The sequence below is a fragment of the Delphinus delphis genome, chromosome 9, assembly GCF_949987515.2.
Source record: "Delphinus delphis chromosome 9, mDelDel1.2, whole genome shotgun sequence".
Lineage (NCBI taxonomy): Eukaryota > Metazoa > Chordata > Mammalia > Artiodactyla > Delphinidae > Delphinus > Delphinus delphis.
The window spans coordinates 13,993,563-14,009,876 of record NC_082691.1 but is presented as its reverse complement, the minus strand read 5'-3'; the positions used below and the strand labels follow the sequence as shown (position 1 = coordinate 14,009,876).

The following is a 16,314-nucleotide window of genomic DNA, read 5'->3' as shown; positions in this document are numbered from 1 at the left end:
TCCCTACTTCACTCAAATACACACACATATACACATACGCACACACACACACAATCCCACTCCCGCCTCTGTCAGGAAAGACAAAGTAGGAGGCCTAGAGTTCTGCCCTTACCCAGCTGAAATGAGAGCCTTTCCACAACACACACCCATAATAGGTTGGTGTCAGAGAAGGCCAGGAAGGGTGCCTGGACCTTCATTCCTGCCTGGCTGTAATGAAGACAGCCCCCATGGTGAAAGTGGAGACCCATGAGGAACATGGACCTCCATTCCCACCCAGTGGTCACAAGACATTCTTCCCCATCCATGCTGGAGTGGTGTCAGAGGAGGCCAGGTAGAAAGCCTGAACTTTAATTATCTTCCAGTAATGGTAAGCCACCCGTTCCACCTGCCATGTCACTGGAAGCTACATGGATAGGAGTAACCAGGCACTCTTTTTTCTATAGGCCAGAGTGGTATCTGCAGAGGCCTAGTGGGAACTTGAACTTCCACCCCTGCTTAGCAGTATTGAGGAGATTTCTCCCATCTCTTTTGCCGCCATCACCACAAGGTGTCAATGGAGACCAAGAGGGGAATATGGGCTTCCACCACCACCTTGAAGTAATGAGGCAGTACCTCCTTTCCCCTGCCATAACAGATTTAAATAACATCTAGAGTCTTGTAATACCCATGATGGTCTAGGATACAATAAAAAATTACTCTGCATCCCAAGAATGAAGAAAATCTCAACTTGAATAAGACAATCAACAGACGCCAGCACTGAAGAGGCACAGATGTTGGAATTGTCTAACATAGGTTTTAAAGCAGCCATCGTAAAAATGCTTCAACAAGCAATTGCAAACACACTTGAAAGCAAGGAAAAAGTAGAAAATCTTAGCAATGAGATAGACATCTATGCAAAGAAACAGAACATATAAGGAAGGACCAAAGGGAAATGATAAAACGTATTGAGCCTATAAAGTTTCCATTCTCTTCAGATGAATCTCTGTGTGGGATGGGGTATATATTCAAATTCAGACATTTCTCACATTTGTGTCAGCTTTTACTTCCCAGTTGTCCCTCTCATGTTTCTTCCTTCTCATCGTGGTTCAGGTAGGGCTGCTACCTTCTCCGTTGGTCAATGAGAAATCATGAGTCTATTGAAGCCTCCTGATCAAAGAATTTAGTTCAGGGTTAGACACATAACCAGATAAGATAATCAGAGAAAATTCTGGAATTCTTGCTGGAACTATTGGCAAAGATACCTCTTTTTCATCTGGAAGTTTGTACCTCCTAATCTTCTTCACCTATTTTGCTTGTCTCCCAAAATAAAACAGAAACAGACTCATAGAAACAGAGAACAAACTGGTGGTTGCCAGAGGAGAGGGGCTTGAGTTACGTTTTGAGTTAGGTCACTTGCTTCTTAAAAAGCCCCCCCCCAAAATAGAGAATTCTAAAGAGAAAATATCTATTTTATATTATAATTCTATTGATTAAAATATAGAAAGAAATGGATTTTTTTAAGATTTTTTTTTTTGATGTGGACCATTTTTTAAAGTCTTTATTGAATGTGTTACAGTATTGCTTCTGTTTTATGTTTTGGTTTTCTGGCCGTGAGGGATGTGGGATCTTAGCTCCCCAACCAGGGATTGAACCTGCACCCCCTGCATTGGAAGGCGAAGTCTTAACTACTGGACCTCCAGGGAAGTCCCAGAAAGAAACTGATTTTTATCCTGTACCCTTTGTTTCAAAGCACTGCACTAGGTATTATACTGATCAACTTACCTAATCCCCATAAAACTCAATGTGTGGTGAGTGTGATTTCCACACTGAACAAATGAGTAAAGAACAATGCTCAGAAAGGTTAGGAAAGTGTTCAAGTTCCCTTGATTAGTAAATGCCAGAGGTAAAATTCAAGGTCAGAATGGCTGATCCCAAAGACTGCCTTCAAAGGAAGATTTATCTGTGTGTATATATATATATATATATGAGGAAGATAAAATGTACTGCAAGTAAGTTCTCCATCATTGAATTTGCACTGCTTGTTGCACAACTTATAGATATATACTAATATGAAAAACCAAATACTTAGTAAAAAGCCAACATATAAAGAGAAGGATTTTATTAAAATATCTTTGCTCTGAAATTCTAATTCAGATTTAAAGAACAATTCCAATGGATAATAGAATAACAGAATGGGCAGTAGAAATTATTTTCAGACAAATAAAATTAATTTCACTGAAATAGTGAAATAATTCAAGAATATTATGTCATTACATCTTTACTTATGTGCACAACTCTGATCACTTTACCTTGGAAAAATATAAATTTGAGATATCATCGGTGATTTTTTCAGGAGCACTCCAACTTATAGGGTGATGAAAAACTGTATGAGTGTGATCTGTTTTAAATAGAGCATTGTATTCTGTCCTCAGACAATGACTGATGGTCATTACTTCCACCTATAAGCAATGAATTAAATTGCTTTTTTGATGCCGTCCTTTTATATGCTAGTCAAAGAATATTACGAATGATCGAAAAGATTTATAAAATGAGGTGGCTGAGATTTGTTCTTATTTGTTTCCAGCTGAAAGCATAATACACTTAATGCTTCCAGGATATGGAGATGCTAACAGATGTCAAAAGAGCAGAGAAAGCTATTTTGCAAAGATCGTTCAAAAGCCAAACAAAAATCTTTTCTCTTACAAAATTCATAAACTTTATTTATAAGACATTAATTATATTTGACAGAAAATGCATTTGCTGTTTACATAAAATGTATCTTTTCAATTAAGAAAATAAAAGTTGTTATGATAAAGGTAAGACCACTGGATTAAAATTAGTGTAACATAAATTTGTCTTCATCAAATAACCGTTACTGTAAACTATTTGTGTAACTCTTTACTGTCTATACAACATAGAGGAGTAATTTTGCTTAAAGATGGAAACAAAATTATTAAAAATTAAAGAATGTTTTTACTGGCTAGTTTGCTTAACCATTGTTCTAACTGATCTGTTTCCAGGAACTACTATTTCATGCTGGATATTTTATTCCATAAATGCAGGGACTGTGGATTTACTTTAGTGATCAGAGGTCTGTAAGGCTTGCTAACTAGGTCAAGTTGGTATGCTTGAAAGAGTAACCATAATGTTGCACATTAGAATTGTTTGAGAGCAAGATGGTAGTTTGAAGGAATAAATTTCTTAATACTGTTTCCATAGGTCCCATGTAAACAAACAGTAGAATGTTGGCAAGTTTTTGCAGTCAAGGCCAATGTTTTGTTTTGGTTTTTTTGTGGTACGTGGGCCTCTCACTGTTGTGGCCTCTCCCGTTGTGGAGCACAGACTCTGGACGCGCAGGCTCAGCGGCCATGGCTCACGGGCCCAGCCGCTCCGCGACATGTGGGATCCTCCCGGACCGGGGCACGAACCCGTGTCCCCTGCATCGGCAGGCGGACTCTCAACCACTGCGCCACCAGGGAAGCCCCAAGGCCAGTGTTTAATAAAGGCAGGAAGGAATAAAAAATGGAAATATCATTCCTGGATTTACATTTTGTCTTACCTCAGTTCAAATTCTTACTGTTAAAACAATCTAAAAATATATTTAAGATCACACCTGGGCTGCCACCCTGTTCTTATAAACATGTTACTTTAATGAATTGGTTTGTTTCTGACAGATGCTCCCTTTGGAATTAAGAATACTATGAACACAGCACCTGTTTGGTCTTACACACTTCTATCTTACTTCTCTGTCTTGTTGGTCTAGTCTCTCATTTTTCTGGGGAAATTCCTCCCCCACACATGGAGATTGTGAACAACGAGTTTGATCCTGCCCCTCTGGCCACACTTGACTGGTTAAGGGTTGACCTGAGACGGGTAAATAGAAGGCATTACATGAAATTTTGCAATTACAATGGAAGAGAGAGTTCTTGTCTGGTGGCCAGAGCTGCATTGATGTGATTTTTTTAAAGTCACATTAAATCTATACATCTATCTTAAGACACATCATGACTTTAGAAATATGAACATGTGCTCCTGTCTTAGAATAGAAAAGAGCAATGTATATTAAAAACGTTTTCATCTGAAACAGGGCTAGGGTGGAGAGCTAGGGAGTTTTACAGAGGCAGTGTCACCTGTGCCCATCACAATCCCGTCCAAGTACCGTCAGCCCAATTGTCAGGAGGCTCCTGAAGCCATTGACCTTGTCCACAACACTGGTCATTGTCAACAGACTTGAATATTCTGAGCTTGTATTGAAAACCATCCCTTTGGTGAGAGAAATATTTCAAGGGTTCTTCAATTGACCTAACTCCCCTTGTCCAGATTCTGCATTCACGAGCAACCTGTCAATTACCCAAAAGAAAATATGCTGATGGAATATACTGGACTTAAGGTAGCTATCTGGTCCGTGTGACCATGGTTGCAACATTAATGATATCCTATCTGTAGTTAGTCACTTAACTGATCAGCTTCTCATTTGCTTTACTTTGTTTTCATGATTGCAGAATATTTTATGTGGTCATTTGCACCGACTAGTAGCATACCTTGGCTTCACTTTTAAAAAAAAATTTTATTGGAGTAGAGTTGATTTACAGTGTTGTGTTAGTTTCAGGTGTACAGCAAAGTGAATCAGCTATACACATAAGTATATTAAAAAAGGGTATAAATGAACTTATTTACAAAACAGAAGTAGAGTCATAGATGTAGAAAACTTATGGTTACTGGGAGTAAGTGGTGGGGAGCGATAAATTGGGAGATTGGGATTGACATATACACACTACTATATATAAAATAGATAACTAATACGGACCTACTGTATAGCACAGGGAACTCTGCTCAATACTCTGTAATGGCCTACATGGGAAAAGATTGGCTTCATTTTTTGCTCTTGAAAAGTCGGCTATCTGTGTTCCTTTGCAGGAATTTTTTTCTCTTTCTCTCTCTATTGCTCAATTTAAACTTTTTTCTTGGCCTTTTTCTTTCTTTCAGTTTTACTGAGCTGTGTCTAAATATGGATTTATTGATTTTTTTTCATTATTGTCTTGGAATTGGTTAGGCTTCCTGAATCTGAGAAGTCATGTCTTTCACCAATTCTGGAAAATTCTTCCAGTGTTGACTCTATATTCTCTCCTTCTGGAGCTCCAATTAGATGTGTGTTAACCCTTAACACTTTATCTTTCATGTCTTTTAACTTCTCTTTCATATGTTTAAATTCTTTGTTCCTTCCATTGTATGCTGAGTAGTATCTTTAGTTCTGTTTTGCAGTTGATTAAATGCCTCTTCAGCTGTGTCTAATGATGTTTAATTTTTCCACTGAGTTTTTAATTTAATGATTTTATTTTTCACTTTTAGGAGGTATGTTTTCAAATACTTCTGATCATTCTTATAGACTTCTGCTTTTTTCTTATAACTTTGATTCTTCCTTTTATTCCTTTAAACGTACTTATATACTGCACCTGATAATCTAATATCTGAAATAACTGAATGTCTCTTTGTTTGCTTGTTTTGCTCTCTTATCTTCAGGTATGTTGTGTGTGTTGTGTTCATAGGGACTTTGTCAGAATTCTCCGAGGCCTAGATTGAGAGCACTTTCCTTTGTATTGGATTCTGGTAGACGTACGGCACTTCAAACCTAATGACTCTTTAAGCTACATTTCACCTTATAGTTTTTGTGACTGTCAAAATGGTATGAATTCAAGCTTCAAACCTGTATGAGGACTGACTTGTGGTTGTACATTCTCAAGGAAATTATTTTATTAATCTTCATCAGTATAAGACCTAGAATCTTGCTTGCCATTGTGCCATGTGAGGTGGAGTTTTATTGCTAATTTACCATTTTATTGAGCTTATAACAGTTTGGGTGGATCTCAGCTTTATGGAATATGGGGCCCAAATATGACCTCTCACCTTGTACAACCCTTAGGCTATGTTTTCTATTATTTAGTGGTCATTTATACCACAACTGTAGGACAGTAAGCAATGGTAAATGTTCTTGGGGCAGCTGCTGGCTTCAGAATTCACTGAACTAACTTTTTATGATGTTCTCTGTTTATTGGGTCCTCCCTACCTCCCCCAAGCCCTCCCTACCCCCCACCAAAGGATTTCTTGTCCTTTCTTGTTAACTCAGCCATACGTGTAAACTATTTTAAAAATATATCCTAACATTTAAAAATATCTTTTATCAAGAGGTTTTTTCATGATAGTTAATCCACCTTATTTCCATAACCAGAAGTTCCATGTCCTTTTTAAAATTTAATTAAAAGATTTTTTTCATTCTCCAATTCTCATTTCATGCCACAGACATTTTGAGAAATCAGGCAATGCAAAAGTTTATAGAAATCTTAACATATGGACATACATTGGAGGTTCAATTCCAGACCACTGCAGTAAAGCAAATATCGCAATAAAGTGAAGCACACGGGGTTTTTTTGGTTTCCCAGTGCATGTCAAAATTATGGTTACACTATACAGTAGTCTATTAAATATGCGATAGCATTATGTCTAAAAAAACAATAAAATACCTTAATTAAAGCATACGTTATTACTAAAAATTGCTAACCATCATCTGACAATGCAGGGATGCCACAGACTTCAATTTGTAAAAAACACATTATCTTCAAAGTGCACTAAGGCAGAGAGCAATAAAACAAGGTGTGCCTGTACATCTTTTCTAATACCCTTATTTTTTTTTTTCTATCGAGTATACCTAAAATAATACTTTCCAAAGTGAGTTCTATGGAACACTAATCTGTAATTACATGGTCAAATAAGCTTGGGAAACACTGAGTTAAACAAAGTTACAGATTTCCTTAGTGAAGAGATTGTGTGTCATGCGCGTGTGCATCTTTGAGAGTAGGGTAACTCATAGGATGGGTGTGCTTCCGGAGCCACTTGAGGAAAGCTGGCACGAAGTAAAAATGACCTCCCTAAGACCAAAGAAGTAGTTGATGGCAGAATCAAGACTAGAACCCAGTTCTTCTAACTTTCCCTTCCTCTTTATTATGACAATGGAACATTCTGTAAGTAGCTACTATTTCCAGTAGTACCCCATCCTCAAATTGAGATGCTTTTAGAGCCTGTCCTTCGCTAAGTGACAGGAACGTTGGCACCATTCCCGAAAACAGCTAACTAGGAATGCTCCAGAAGTTCTTAAGGAAAATAAAACCTGAAGTAGAAAATTGATATTTTAATAGGGTTCCCATTCAAATCAATGCAGAGATATTGTCATCTTGTCTGATTTTTAAGAGGGTTTGTGCTCTCCTGAAAATCATAGTTTTTAGTTGGCAGGGAGCAAACTCCCAAGAACAAGTTGTGACAGAAAACTTTTTTAAAAACTACTTTTGGATTCCAACCAGCAGAATGTGCACAGTTTCTGACTCTTAGTGTATTCTTCCCTCTATTACCCAGAAAATAGACTCTGGGAACTTGGGAAGGTGAAGTGCAATGTTATTTACATTTTTGTGCCAAAACATTATGAAGCGAAATAGTCAAGCATTCTGAGTGAGTGCAGCGTATGAAAATTAATAGGAACATTTTGAATATGTGATCTTTTCCTTGAAGCAGTATAAATGAAAAGGGTCCTGTCGAGGTAATTTTTCGACTTCTTTTAAATGTTTCTTTTTTTTTTTTTTTTTAAACACTCTTAGTTGTTTATAATAACCCCTTTGGATCCTAGACCTCAGAATTCTTTCCTTTCAGAATTTCCCTTTCTCTGTTTGTCTGTGTACCAAAAATACTTTTCAGGGGAAAAAAAAAAGATGGTACCTTGAGTCCCCTAAATAGTAAACGATGTCTAATAGCATTGAAATAGGACAATGAGGGTGAGGGTGAGTATTGGGTTTGGAATCCAGTTGGTTGGTGTCCCATTTAGCCATAAACCCATGTAAACAAGTGGATATACACAAAGAGATTCCAGGGGGATGAAAACATTACAGATGTTTTAAGGAGAGAACTTCTAACTGAAAGGTAGGGAGTGACCTCAGCATTTCTGAGAAGGTGTTTTGTAAGATGGCAACTTGGTAGATTTTTGCATTAACAGGAAGCATATTCTGGAGAATTCATAATAATGAGAAAACAGAAGAGGAAGAGAAGAAGAGATATTGAACTTTTACTCTCTGTTAGGTACCAGGTTAGGCAGTGGTCATATATCATCGTATTACTGTATTTGTACATCAAAAGCTAGGAGGCTGCTTCTATCATCATTATCCCTATTTTATAAACGAGGCTTAGAGAACTACCAAGCTAAAGTAACATGTTCAGAATCTTACACCATAAATGGCAGATCAGGGATTTGAACCCAACTTTTTTTTCTGACACCACAGCCCCGGTCTTCATCACAAAGCTGCATTGCCTTCTACAGCAGGTGTGGCTACAGTTCATATCTTTTTTTATGTCTTTGCCATTTTGGAGAAAGAGTTTGACTTTATTCAGTGACTCGAAACCAGTGAACCAGTGAAAGCCTGGCGCCAACTGGTAACCCCAGCGGTTTGGGCGTGAGGCAGGTGCTGAAAAGAGAGGATGGTGGTGAGTGGAGAGCAGCAATGGTTGTGCCCCTGGCTGGTCCCTGCGGATGAGCCAGGGGCAGCCTGGACGCTGAACATCTGAAGAGCAAAAGGCACGGTAGAGCCAGGGCTGACTGGGGTGTGAGCAAAGTCGTAAGCAGATCAGGACATTTCTGCAAAAGCATTTTCTGCTGGTCATGACTAAGTTTCCTCAATCTGTAGCCAACAGGGCAAACTGAGGGGTCTCATTTAAGTCCTGTGATAACTTTTCCTATGTCTGATAGGATAGAGAGCAGAGTAGGTGATGCACAGCTTAATTCTATGCATTTTAGGCTAGTGTTTATGAAATAGCACAACATGAACTGATGTTTTAAACTATAAAACTAACCTTTGATATCAGTATTTAATTTAAAGTACACAGCAGTGGGCTCTCGTAATAGCCCAAGTTGGAATATGTACCTCCCTGTTTTCTCACAAAATCCCCTGCATCCTAGGCAGGTCCTTATAAACCAGTTTTTTATTTGGAAAGTATAACCACTCTCTTCATAATATACAACTCAGTTATTTCGGTTTCCTAACTCAAGATTTCTCAGATTACACGGGTCATCTATCCTCTGAAATCCCTTCCTCTTCCTGTGCGTAGTCTCTGAATTATGGGTCCTATCAGTCACTGTCACTAGAAACTTTGCAGCCACCCTAAGCTGCTTCTTTCCCCTCAATCCCCACATCCATCCGGTCAACAGAATCCTCAGTTCCAAGTCCTATACACCTCTCAAATCGATCCCTTCCTCTCCATCCCTAAATTTCCCATCCTATCTACCTGGTAGGCGAATGGACTTTCTCATGTCCACTGGTTTGAGTCAGGCACTGATTCCCAACCCAGTTTATTGTTTTCAAGCTCCCAGGATCACACGATAAAAAGCATGGATCCCGGAAGGAATGACCAGTGGTTGCTTTGCTTAGAAGTGATGCAAATAAGTGGTAGGTACTTGTAAGATTCTGGACCTCTCAATATTAGATTGCCCCCCTGTATACCCTTGACCTACAGGTCAGAATTCAAATGCCATGGCCTAGAGTACAAAGACTTCATAAGCAGGACCCTGTCCACCTTCCTTGCCTGTCTTGCCCCACTCCCAAACTCTTGCTGCATGCATTAGCCACTCAGACATATTTGCAGCCTTGTGCAGATGCATGGCTTCATGTTATTTCCTCTGCTTGGAGTGCACATCAGGAAAGCTGTAATCCCTCCTTCAAAATTCAAGCATCAGCAACTTTGACGGAATCCCCAGCCACACACAGATTCGCCAGGCTGCCTTACACTCCTCACACTTCTTAGCAGTTGTCAAACTGTGTTATAATAATAACTTGCTATTATGTCTTCCTCTCTACCCAGTGACTTTCTTGAGTGTAAACCCGTATTCTATTTATCTTTTATCCTGAGCTCCTTGCATAAAGCTTGGATCAATTAATGCATATGTCGAATGAACGAGTGTGCTAAGATTAATTAATTATGACGAATGACTGGCACCTTTGATACAAATTCTGTTGTTTTATGTGGTGCACTCCTTTTTGTGAGTTACTTTGAGATCTGTACAAATGACTAAACATAAATAAAAAAACTATGTGTTTAGGATTGCTGAGGCAGAACATTAATATAGTGAGAAGATATAGGAAAAATAGTTTAAAGTTAACTGTAGTAAAAGGTAAAGTCAGCATTCATCACTTGCTAACATAGCGTTAATCAAAATAAGTGAATTTTAATCCGTTTTAGGAAACAATACCTCCTAGTGCTAGTGGGTAGCATTTCAAAGTGTTTTGGTGTCTTGGATTTTAAATGAACATACATTGTTTTCTCTAATGCTGTAGGGTTCAAATACCACCATTTATTTTCTCTTTATCGTACATGCCTTGTGAACGCTACTTAATCTCTCCGAGCATCATAATCCTTACCTTAAAGTGAGGGAAATGAAACTTATCTCACAGAATTATCATAATTATCATTGGATCCAAGGAGCTAAAATATCTAAGTTCCTCAGACAGGGCTGACATAGCACTTAGTAATAAATGTTGCTTTCTCTTTTGTTTAAAAAAATCTTTTTGTTAAATGGACTCTACCCCCAAAACGTTAGGTTCACAAATAGGTAATAACTTGTCATTCCTTATTACAAACTACCCTGGCACCATTGTAAATCTCTGCAGATCTTTGCTATAGGAAGATGGCTGTTGCCTACGTGGATGAATAGCTTTGCTGTACTAGAGGGTGCCCACAGCCATCTTGGACAAAGCGACTCCTACAAGGCAGAGTAGATCCTGGGCCCAAACCCATCTCCAGTCACATCTCCAGAGTCCCGAAAGATTGCCAGAACTGCTTCTCCCACGCAGGGAGTCTGGAGCCACCCGCCCCCTTCCCTTTGTGCACCATAAAGCCCTTTGGATCTCCTGGAATTGGCCCTCTGACACATCCACACACTTAAACCAACACGTTTTCATTTTAACCGACATCAAGGTTGTTGCAACATTTTGATAGATGTGCTTAGGAATAGCGTGCTACTTTTGAAAACTTCTAAAGAAAGGGTATGAAAAAATACCCTGTGTGTTTTGTTTGAAATATTGACAGAAGTATGTTTTTTTAAAGAAAATTATCCAAACAACCAGAAGAAGAGACAGAGGCAAGGGATAGACCAGGGTGGGTTGGTTGAGAGTTGACATGTGAAACCCTTTACCATTAATAAAATATTTAGATTATTTGAGCTAAGGAGGAAATTGCTAAGGATTAGGTTTATAGCACTTGACCACGTCTCAGAAGTGCTACTCTGTAAAACTTGTCAAAGACAGAAAAAAAAAGGGGGGGGGGGGAAGCAATCCCATTAGGAAACCTGGGTTTTGTATCCTGTCGTTTATTACATTTGTCAGTTGAGGCAGTAAGGATTATGGCAGTAGATTTATTAATTTTTCAGAAAACCTGGCATGGAGAAGCCTTACCCTTGGCAGTAGCTTGCGAAACACAGTGATGGAAGTTTGTGAAACAAGCAGAATACTGAATACCTGCCGCGAAAAAGTCATTACCATCGCGAACCTGTCACAGACAAAGCCAGGTAACAAATTTAGGAAGGACTCTCTTCCGGAAAATCAGCAAGATTTCCTTCAGAATCTTTTTGTCTAAAGGGGCATTCTTTGTTAGCACAAGTGCGAGGGTGGCTTTAGTCACCGTGGGCCTCGAAAATGACACTGTGCTCCAGGCAGACATTGGTTTTCATTTCTGACATTCAAGAGTCTTTGTCCTGAGTGTCCGAAGATTCATTCTTGCCTACCCAGCCAAAAAGCAGGATGTACTCCTCTCCTTTACATGATGGTGGGGTCTGAGCTGTCTGGCAGCCTCTTGCTAATGTTCTCTGCCCTGAACGGTAGGGGTGGCCTTGTCTGAGGGTGTCTATCGTCTGGGGCGTTGCACTCATGTTCTTGTAAGGTCTTTGCTGTTCCTTCTAGATTCCACAGAGACCAAGCTTGCTTTTTTTTTTTTCTGCCACTGCTCACCGTAGATTCAGGTTTCTCTATTTCTTTATTTTCTACCCAAGAAGGTGTACAGGGTTTACAGACGGTGCTATACTGTGTACAGACGTTGAAACCACAGAGTCCTAAATTTACCGTGTCTGCAATTATAGAGAGTGGTTTACTGTATCTCAGGCTTTATTTTAAGCCCTTTACAAATACTAATTAAGTGAATCATATAGTCCTTACACTAGCCCATGAGGTAGCTGCTATTATTACTACTATTCGAGAGATGAGGAAACCGAGACACGGGCAGTTAGACGGCATGGCTGAGGTTACACAGCCAGTAAGTGGCAGCTGGCTTCATGTTCCCAACTCCCTTGCTATGCTGACCTAGAGCAGTCCCACGGTTCTGGTTGTCTGCATTTCATGTGAACCAGATCAGCTGTCCGCATGGAGGATGGTTCCATTGTGAGTATACATAGGGGAAAAGGGAAAGACAACACATGTAAGGAAGTGCATAAATATCAAAAGTTTCTAAACACTCTCCTGGGTGGAGTCAAAAAGTTTGATTCCATCAAGGTCCTCGTGCTTGAGTGTGCATACACATCCCCCAGGGCATTTACTAGCTTTGCCCCCATTTGCAGGAGTTTCTGATCCAGCATGTCTTGGAGCCTGGGGTCTACATTAATGTAATCACTCCCATCAATTCAGAGCATCTTGAGGGCGCCTGAGATATATTTCATTAGAGACCTGTGCCTTGTACTCACAGGCTTGGTTTATTTCAGAGAGGATGGAAAGAAACTAAAATTTTATCCTAAACCTCTCCCCTGTCTTCTGGAGGTGTCCTAGATAAGAAACTTGGTAGAATTCAAGTTCATCTTCCTGGGCAGGTTTCACTTGGGCAGTGAGGGAAGGCGTTTGAAGAAGTTGGCAATAGTCTAAGATCTTAACCAGGAAAATGAAGACTTGATTTTTTTCAAGAGAGGATGCCCCTTCTTCTGGGAGATGCAGCAGATGTCAGTGTGCTCCTCTGAGGAAGTAAGTTTAGAAATGAAAGCTTGTGGACATTTCAAATTGGGCTGAACTTTAAACTCTTATTTATGTATCTTGGGCATAGGAATGGGGAAAAAAGCAACCCTAAAGATGTTATGTAATGTATGGTTTATCAGATGTTCTTCAGGCCCCTATGAGCCAGGGTAGATGCAACTAAAAATGCCCTCACAGTTGAGCTCGATGAGGATTTGACCTCACACGTGAGCCAGTACAGCTCTTTTGAACCAGAAAAGAACTGGCTTATAGTCTTGTATCCCTTCTAGCAAACGTTAGGCATAGCCTCAGAGAAACCCAATCATTAAAATGAAAAGAAAACAGAAACTGTTTCCTATGACATGAATTTAAAGAACAGGCTTCCTTTTTTTCCCCCTTGAATAGAAACAGTGAATTGAAGTGGAGTAAAATTAAGCTAAATAAGAGGAAACAGTGAAATTTTGTAGACTGTAGAATAGTCTCTCTGGGAACATTTTGGAAACCCCATCACTTAGTCATCTCAAACTAGACCAGACAAATGACTTGAAGATACGCTGTGAGAGGCAGGGTTGTAGAGAATGGGTGAATGAATTTTTTCTCTATCCCCTATGGAAATTTCCTCAGTGGTGTCAGCACTCACACACACACACACACACACGCGCGCGCGCGCACACACACACACACACACACACACACACACACAGTCACGCACTTTCAGATTGTCTCCTTTCTGCCTTCTCAATTTGATCATCACCAAAATAGCATTTTAAAACTTCAAAAGCCTCTTTCTACTGATGGGTCTACATTTACTGTCTATTCTGATCCCCCTTTTCCTTCATTATGGATTAGGTTTTCTGTTCAGGCTATAAAATCCTTCCGACTTCCCCTTTGTCATTTTTAAAGCCGTGTATACACCTTCCCCCAATGTGTCCTAGTGATTCCAAGTAGTAAGCAGAAGAGCTTCCTCTCTGAGACCCACTGGGGAACCAAGAGGATAACCCAACTCCCATCAAGTGGGGATATACAGAAGCTGTACATGTCATCAGGCTTATTAAAAATACCCACCATAAAACCACTGGGCATCCTTTGCGTCCCTTGGGCAGCACATACTTTCACGGCTAGCTGGTAGAAAGCACAATATTGAAGAGCCAACTTCTTGTGAAGTTGAAGCTCAAAGTGGGGACATTCAGTGTAACCATTTGCCCTACTTCCTATTCAGAGTTCAGCCCACTTTGCACCAGAAGATCTATAAATGACTGGATTTCATTTATTTTTTTGTTCTATTTCGTGTTCGCTACAATAAGAAATTCGAATGAAATTAAAAGACTACTTATGGTTTTCCATTTAAACATGTTAACTTTCACTCCCTGATTATGGGAAGTTAGAAATTGGTTCATGTTTCTCTTAAAAAGATATTTAGTCCAGGTTGTTGATCATAGCGAGATATAATAAAAATATCAATTTTTATTTTCAATTGTAATTTTGTTTTGGAAGACAAAACTTTTCTATTACACTTTTTCTTCTCCTTGCTGCACGTGGTCAAGATCAAGCAAGATTCTCTATCATGTAATAGTAAAATAAAATAACAATATTTCTGATGATAGTAATAATAACAAGCAGCTACCATGTATAGAGTACTTACAGACATGCCAGACCTTGCTCCAAGTCCTCCATTTGATGTTGTTCCATTTTACCCTCACAACTGCTATCTCTATAAGAAAAACGTTCTCATTTTACTGATGGGAAGATTGATCTTAGAGAGGTTCATCTATGCCTAAAATTATACAACTGGTGTAGCAGGAGTCAAGCCAATTTTTTCTGACTCCAAAGCCTGTGTCGTTAACTACCTGCCATATGCCTCAGAAAGACACATTTTCATTTAAATCTTAATGAAATCACATTTCCTGTGGTCCTTCCTTCCCTCACGTCGTGTCTTCTTATTCCATCCTCAAGAAGGAAACAAGAGTATCTTCCAAAATAAGATTTTTGAACTATTAAAAACAGTAGGCACTATTATCATTAATTTTTTTGCCAGCTATATAAATAGTCACATACACAATATAGTCACGCACCTAGGGAGAGGTTTGTTTTAGGTGAACCGAAAGAAATCGAGCAGTAGCTCTAAAGAAAATCGTACAGTAAATTGAAAACCGTTTTTGGCACATTCATGCTATCGCATTTGGTATTTTTCAAATGCTCGTTTTATTTGAGAGTATACAGCATATTATGACAATCCATAGTGGGCAGAGTGGTGCATTGATTACATTTGCTTTTGGAAGAGGAAGGAAAGAGGGATTTCTATGACTTTTTCCATCTAGTCATTTAAAAAGATCCACTTCACTGCACAGAATTCAATCCATATAGTAGAGTGACTAAATGGAACACGAGATTTTGAGACAATAGTAGTTTGTTCGTTGTTTCAAAGACGCTGATCATAATCGTTTAGGAATTGATGATTGCCTGGAAAAGAAAGGCACCTAGACCTCTCATCCTGCCTTCCAAAAGCTTACACGTTTTGGCAGCATTATACACCTAGTGCAGAAATCTAGCATTGGACTTAAAGCTGGAGAAGAGATGCTGAGCAAAAATGTAAGCACATGCTGAATTGAGCAATGAAGTATTGATAGATTTGTTTATCTTCTCCACACCAAATAGAATGTAGGCTCCGTGAGAGAGGTCCCTTGGTAATTTTTTAATTAATTGCTATCTCTCTAGCATCTAGAAAAGTAGCTGGCACGTAAAAGATGCTTCATAAGTATTTCTTAGATAACGTGAACTCTAAGAGAAGGAATCTAGGGGATACTGCACCTCGCCCTGCATCTGTTTCTATATTTGGGGGGGGCAAGAGTGGGATTGCCCTCCTTCTTCTTCTTAAGAACATGACTGTCCAGGCAGTTGCCCTTCTCAGACAAACAAACACATTCTTTCAGTGTAATCAACATTGTGGGGATTCAAGGACTGAATATCTTAAGTGAAAGCATCTGTTAGAAAACATGATAAGGTATTCACAAACAAAGTCCTTGTCATTTATATGTTCCGAATGATGCCCACCTTCCCATGGGTAAACACCGAGTCCTAAATTGCCGTAATAAAAGATCAGGGCCGCTGTCGTGGAAGTGCCGTGTTTCTCCCAGCTGGAGTGCAGAGAACAAATGTTGGCAGCGTGGGACTGATTCTGCACCCATGTGGAATAATTTAATTCCATTAATAATGCTAGAAATGCTAAGAAAACAGTTTTAGGGGAAAAAAAGCAAAATATGGGGGCATACGAAACCAGTCTTGTCATCTGAACTCCAGAATCCATTTGTTTTCCATTGTT

At 39.3% G+C, this 16,314-nt stretch overlaps 1 protein-coding gene across 3 annotated transcripts in view; it reads left to right on the top strand.

The window, feature by feature from the left end:
* SUGCT (succinyl-CoA:glutarate-CoA transferase) overlaps positions 1 to 16,314 on the top strand; it is a 684,957-nt gene that overhangs the window by 620,872 nt on the left and 47,771 nt on the right. Inside the window, exon 13 of one of the 3 annotated variants that reach the window (XM_060020209.1) lies at positions 11,435 to 12,628. The exons of 1 other annotated variant lie outside the window; for it this stretch is intronic. In XM_060020209.1, the coding sequence (XP_059876192.1) occupies positions 11,435 to 11,640 (206 nt within the window). In that variant the 3' untranslated portion in view covers positions 11,641 to 12,628. Of the gene's footprint in view, positions 1 to 11,434; positions 12,629 to 16,314 lie in introns of those variants that run through there. One more of the 3 variants, XM_060020207.1, reaches the window with a different exon arrangement.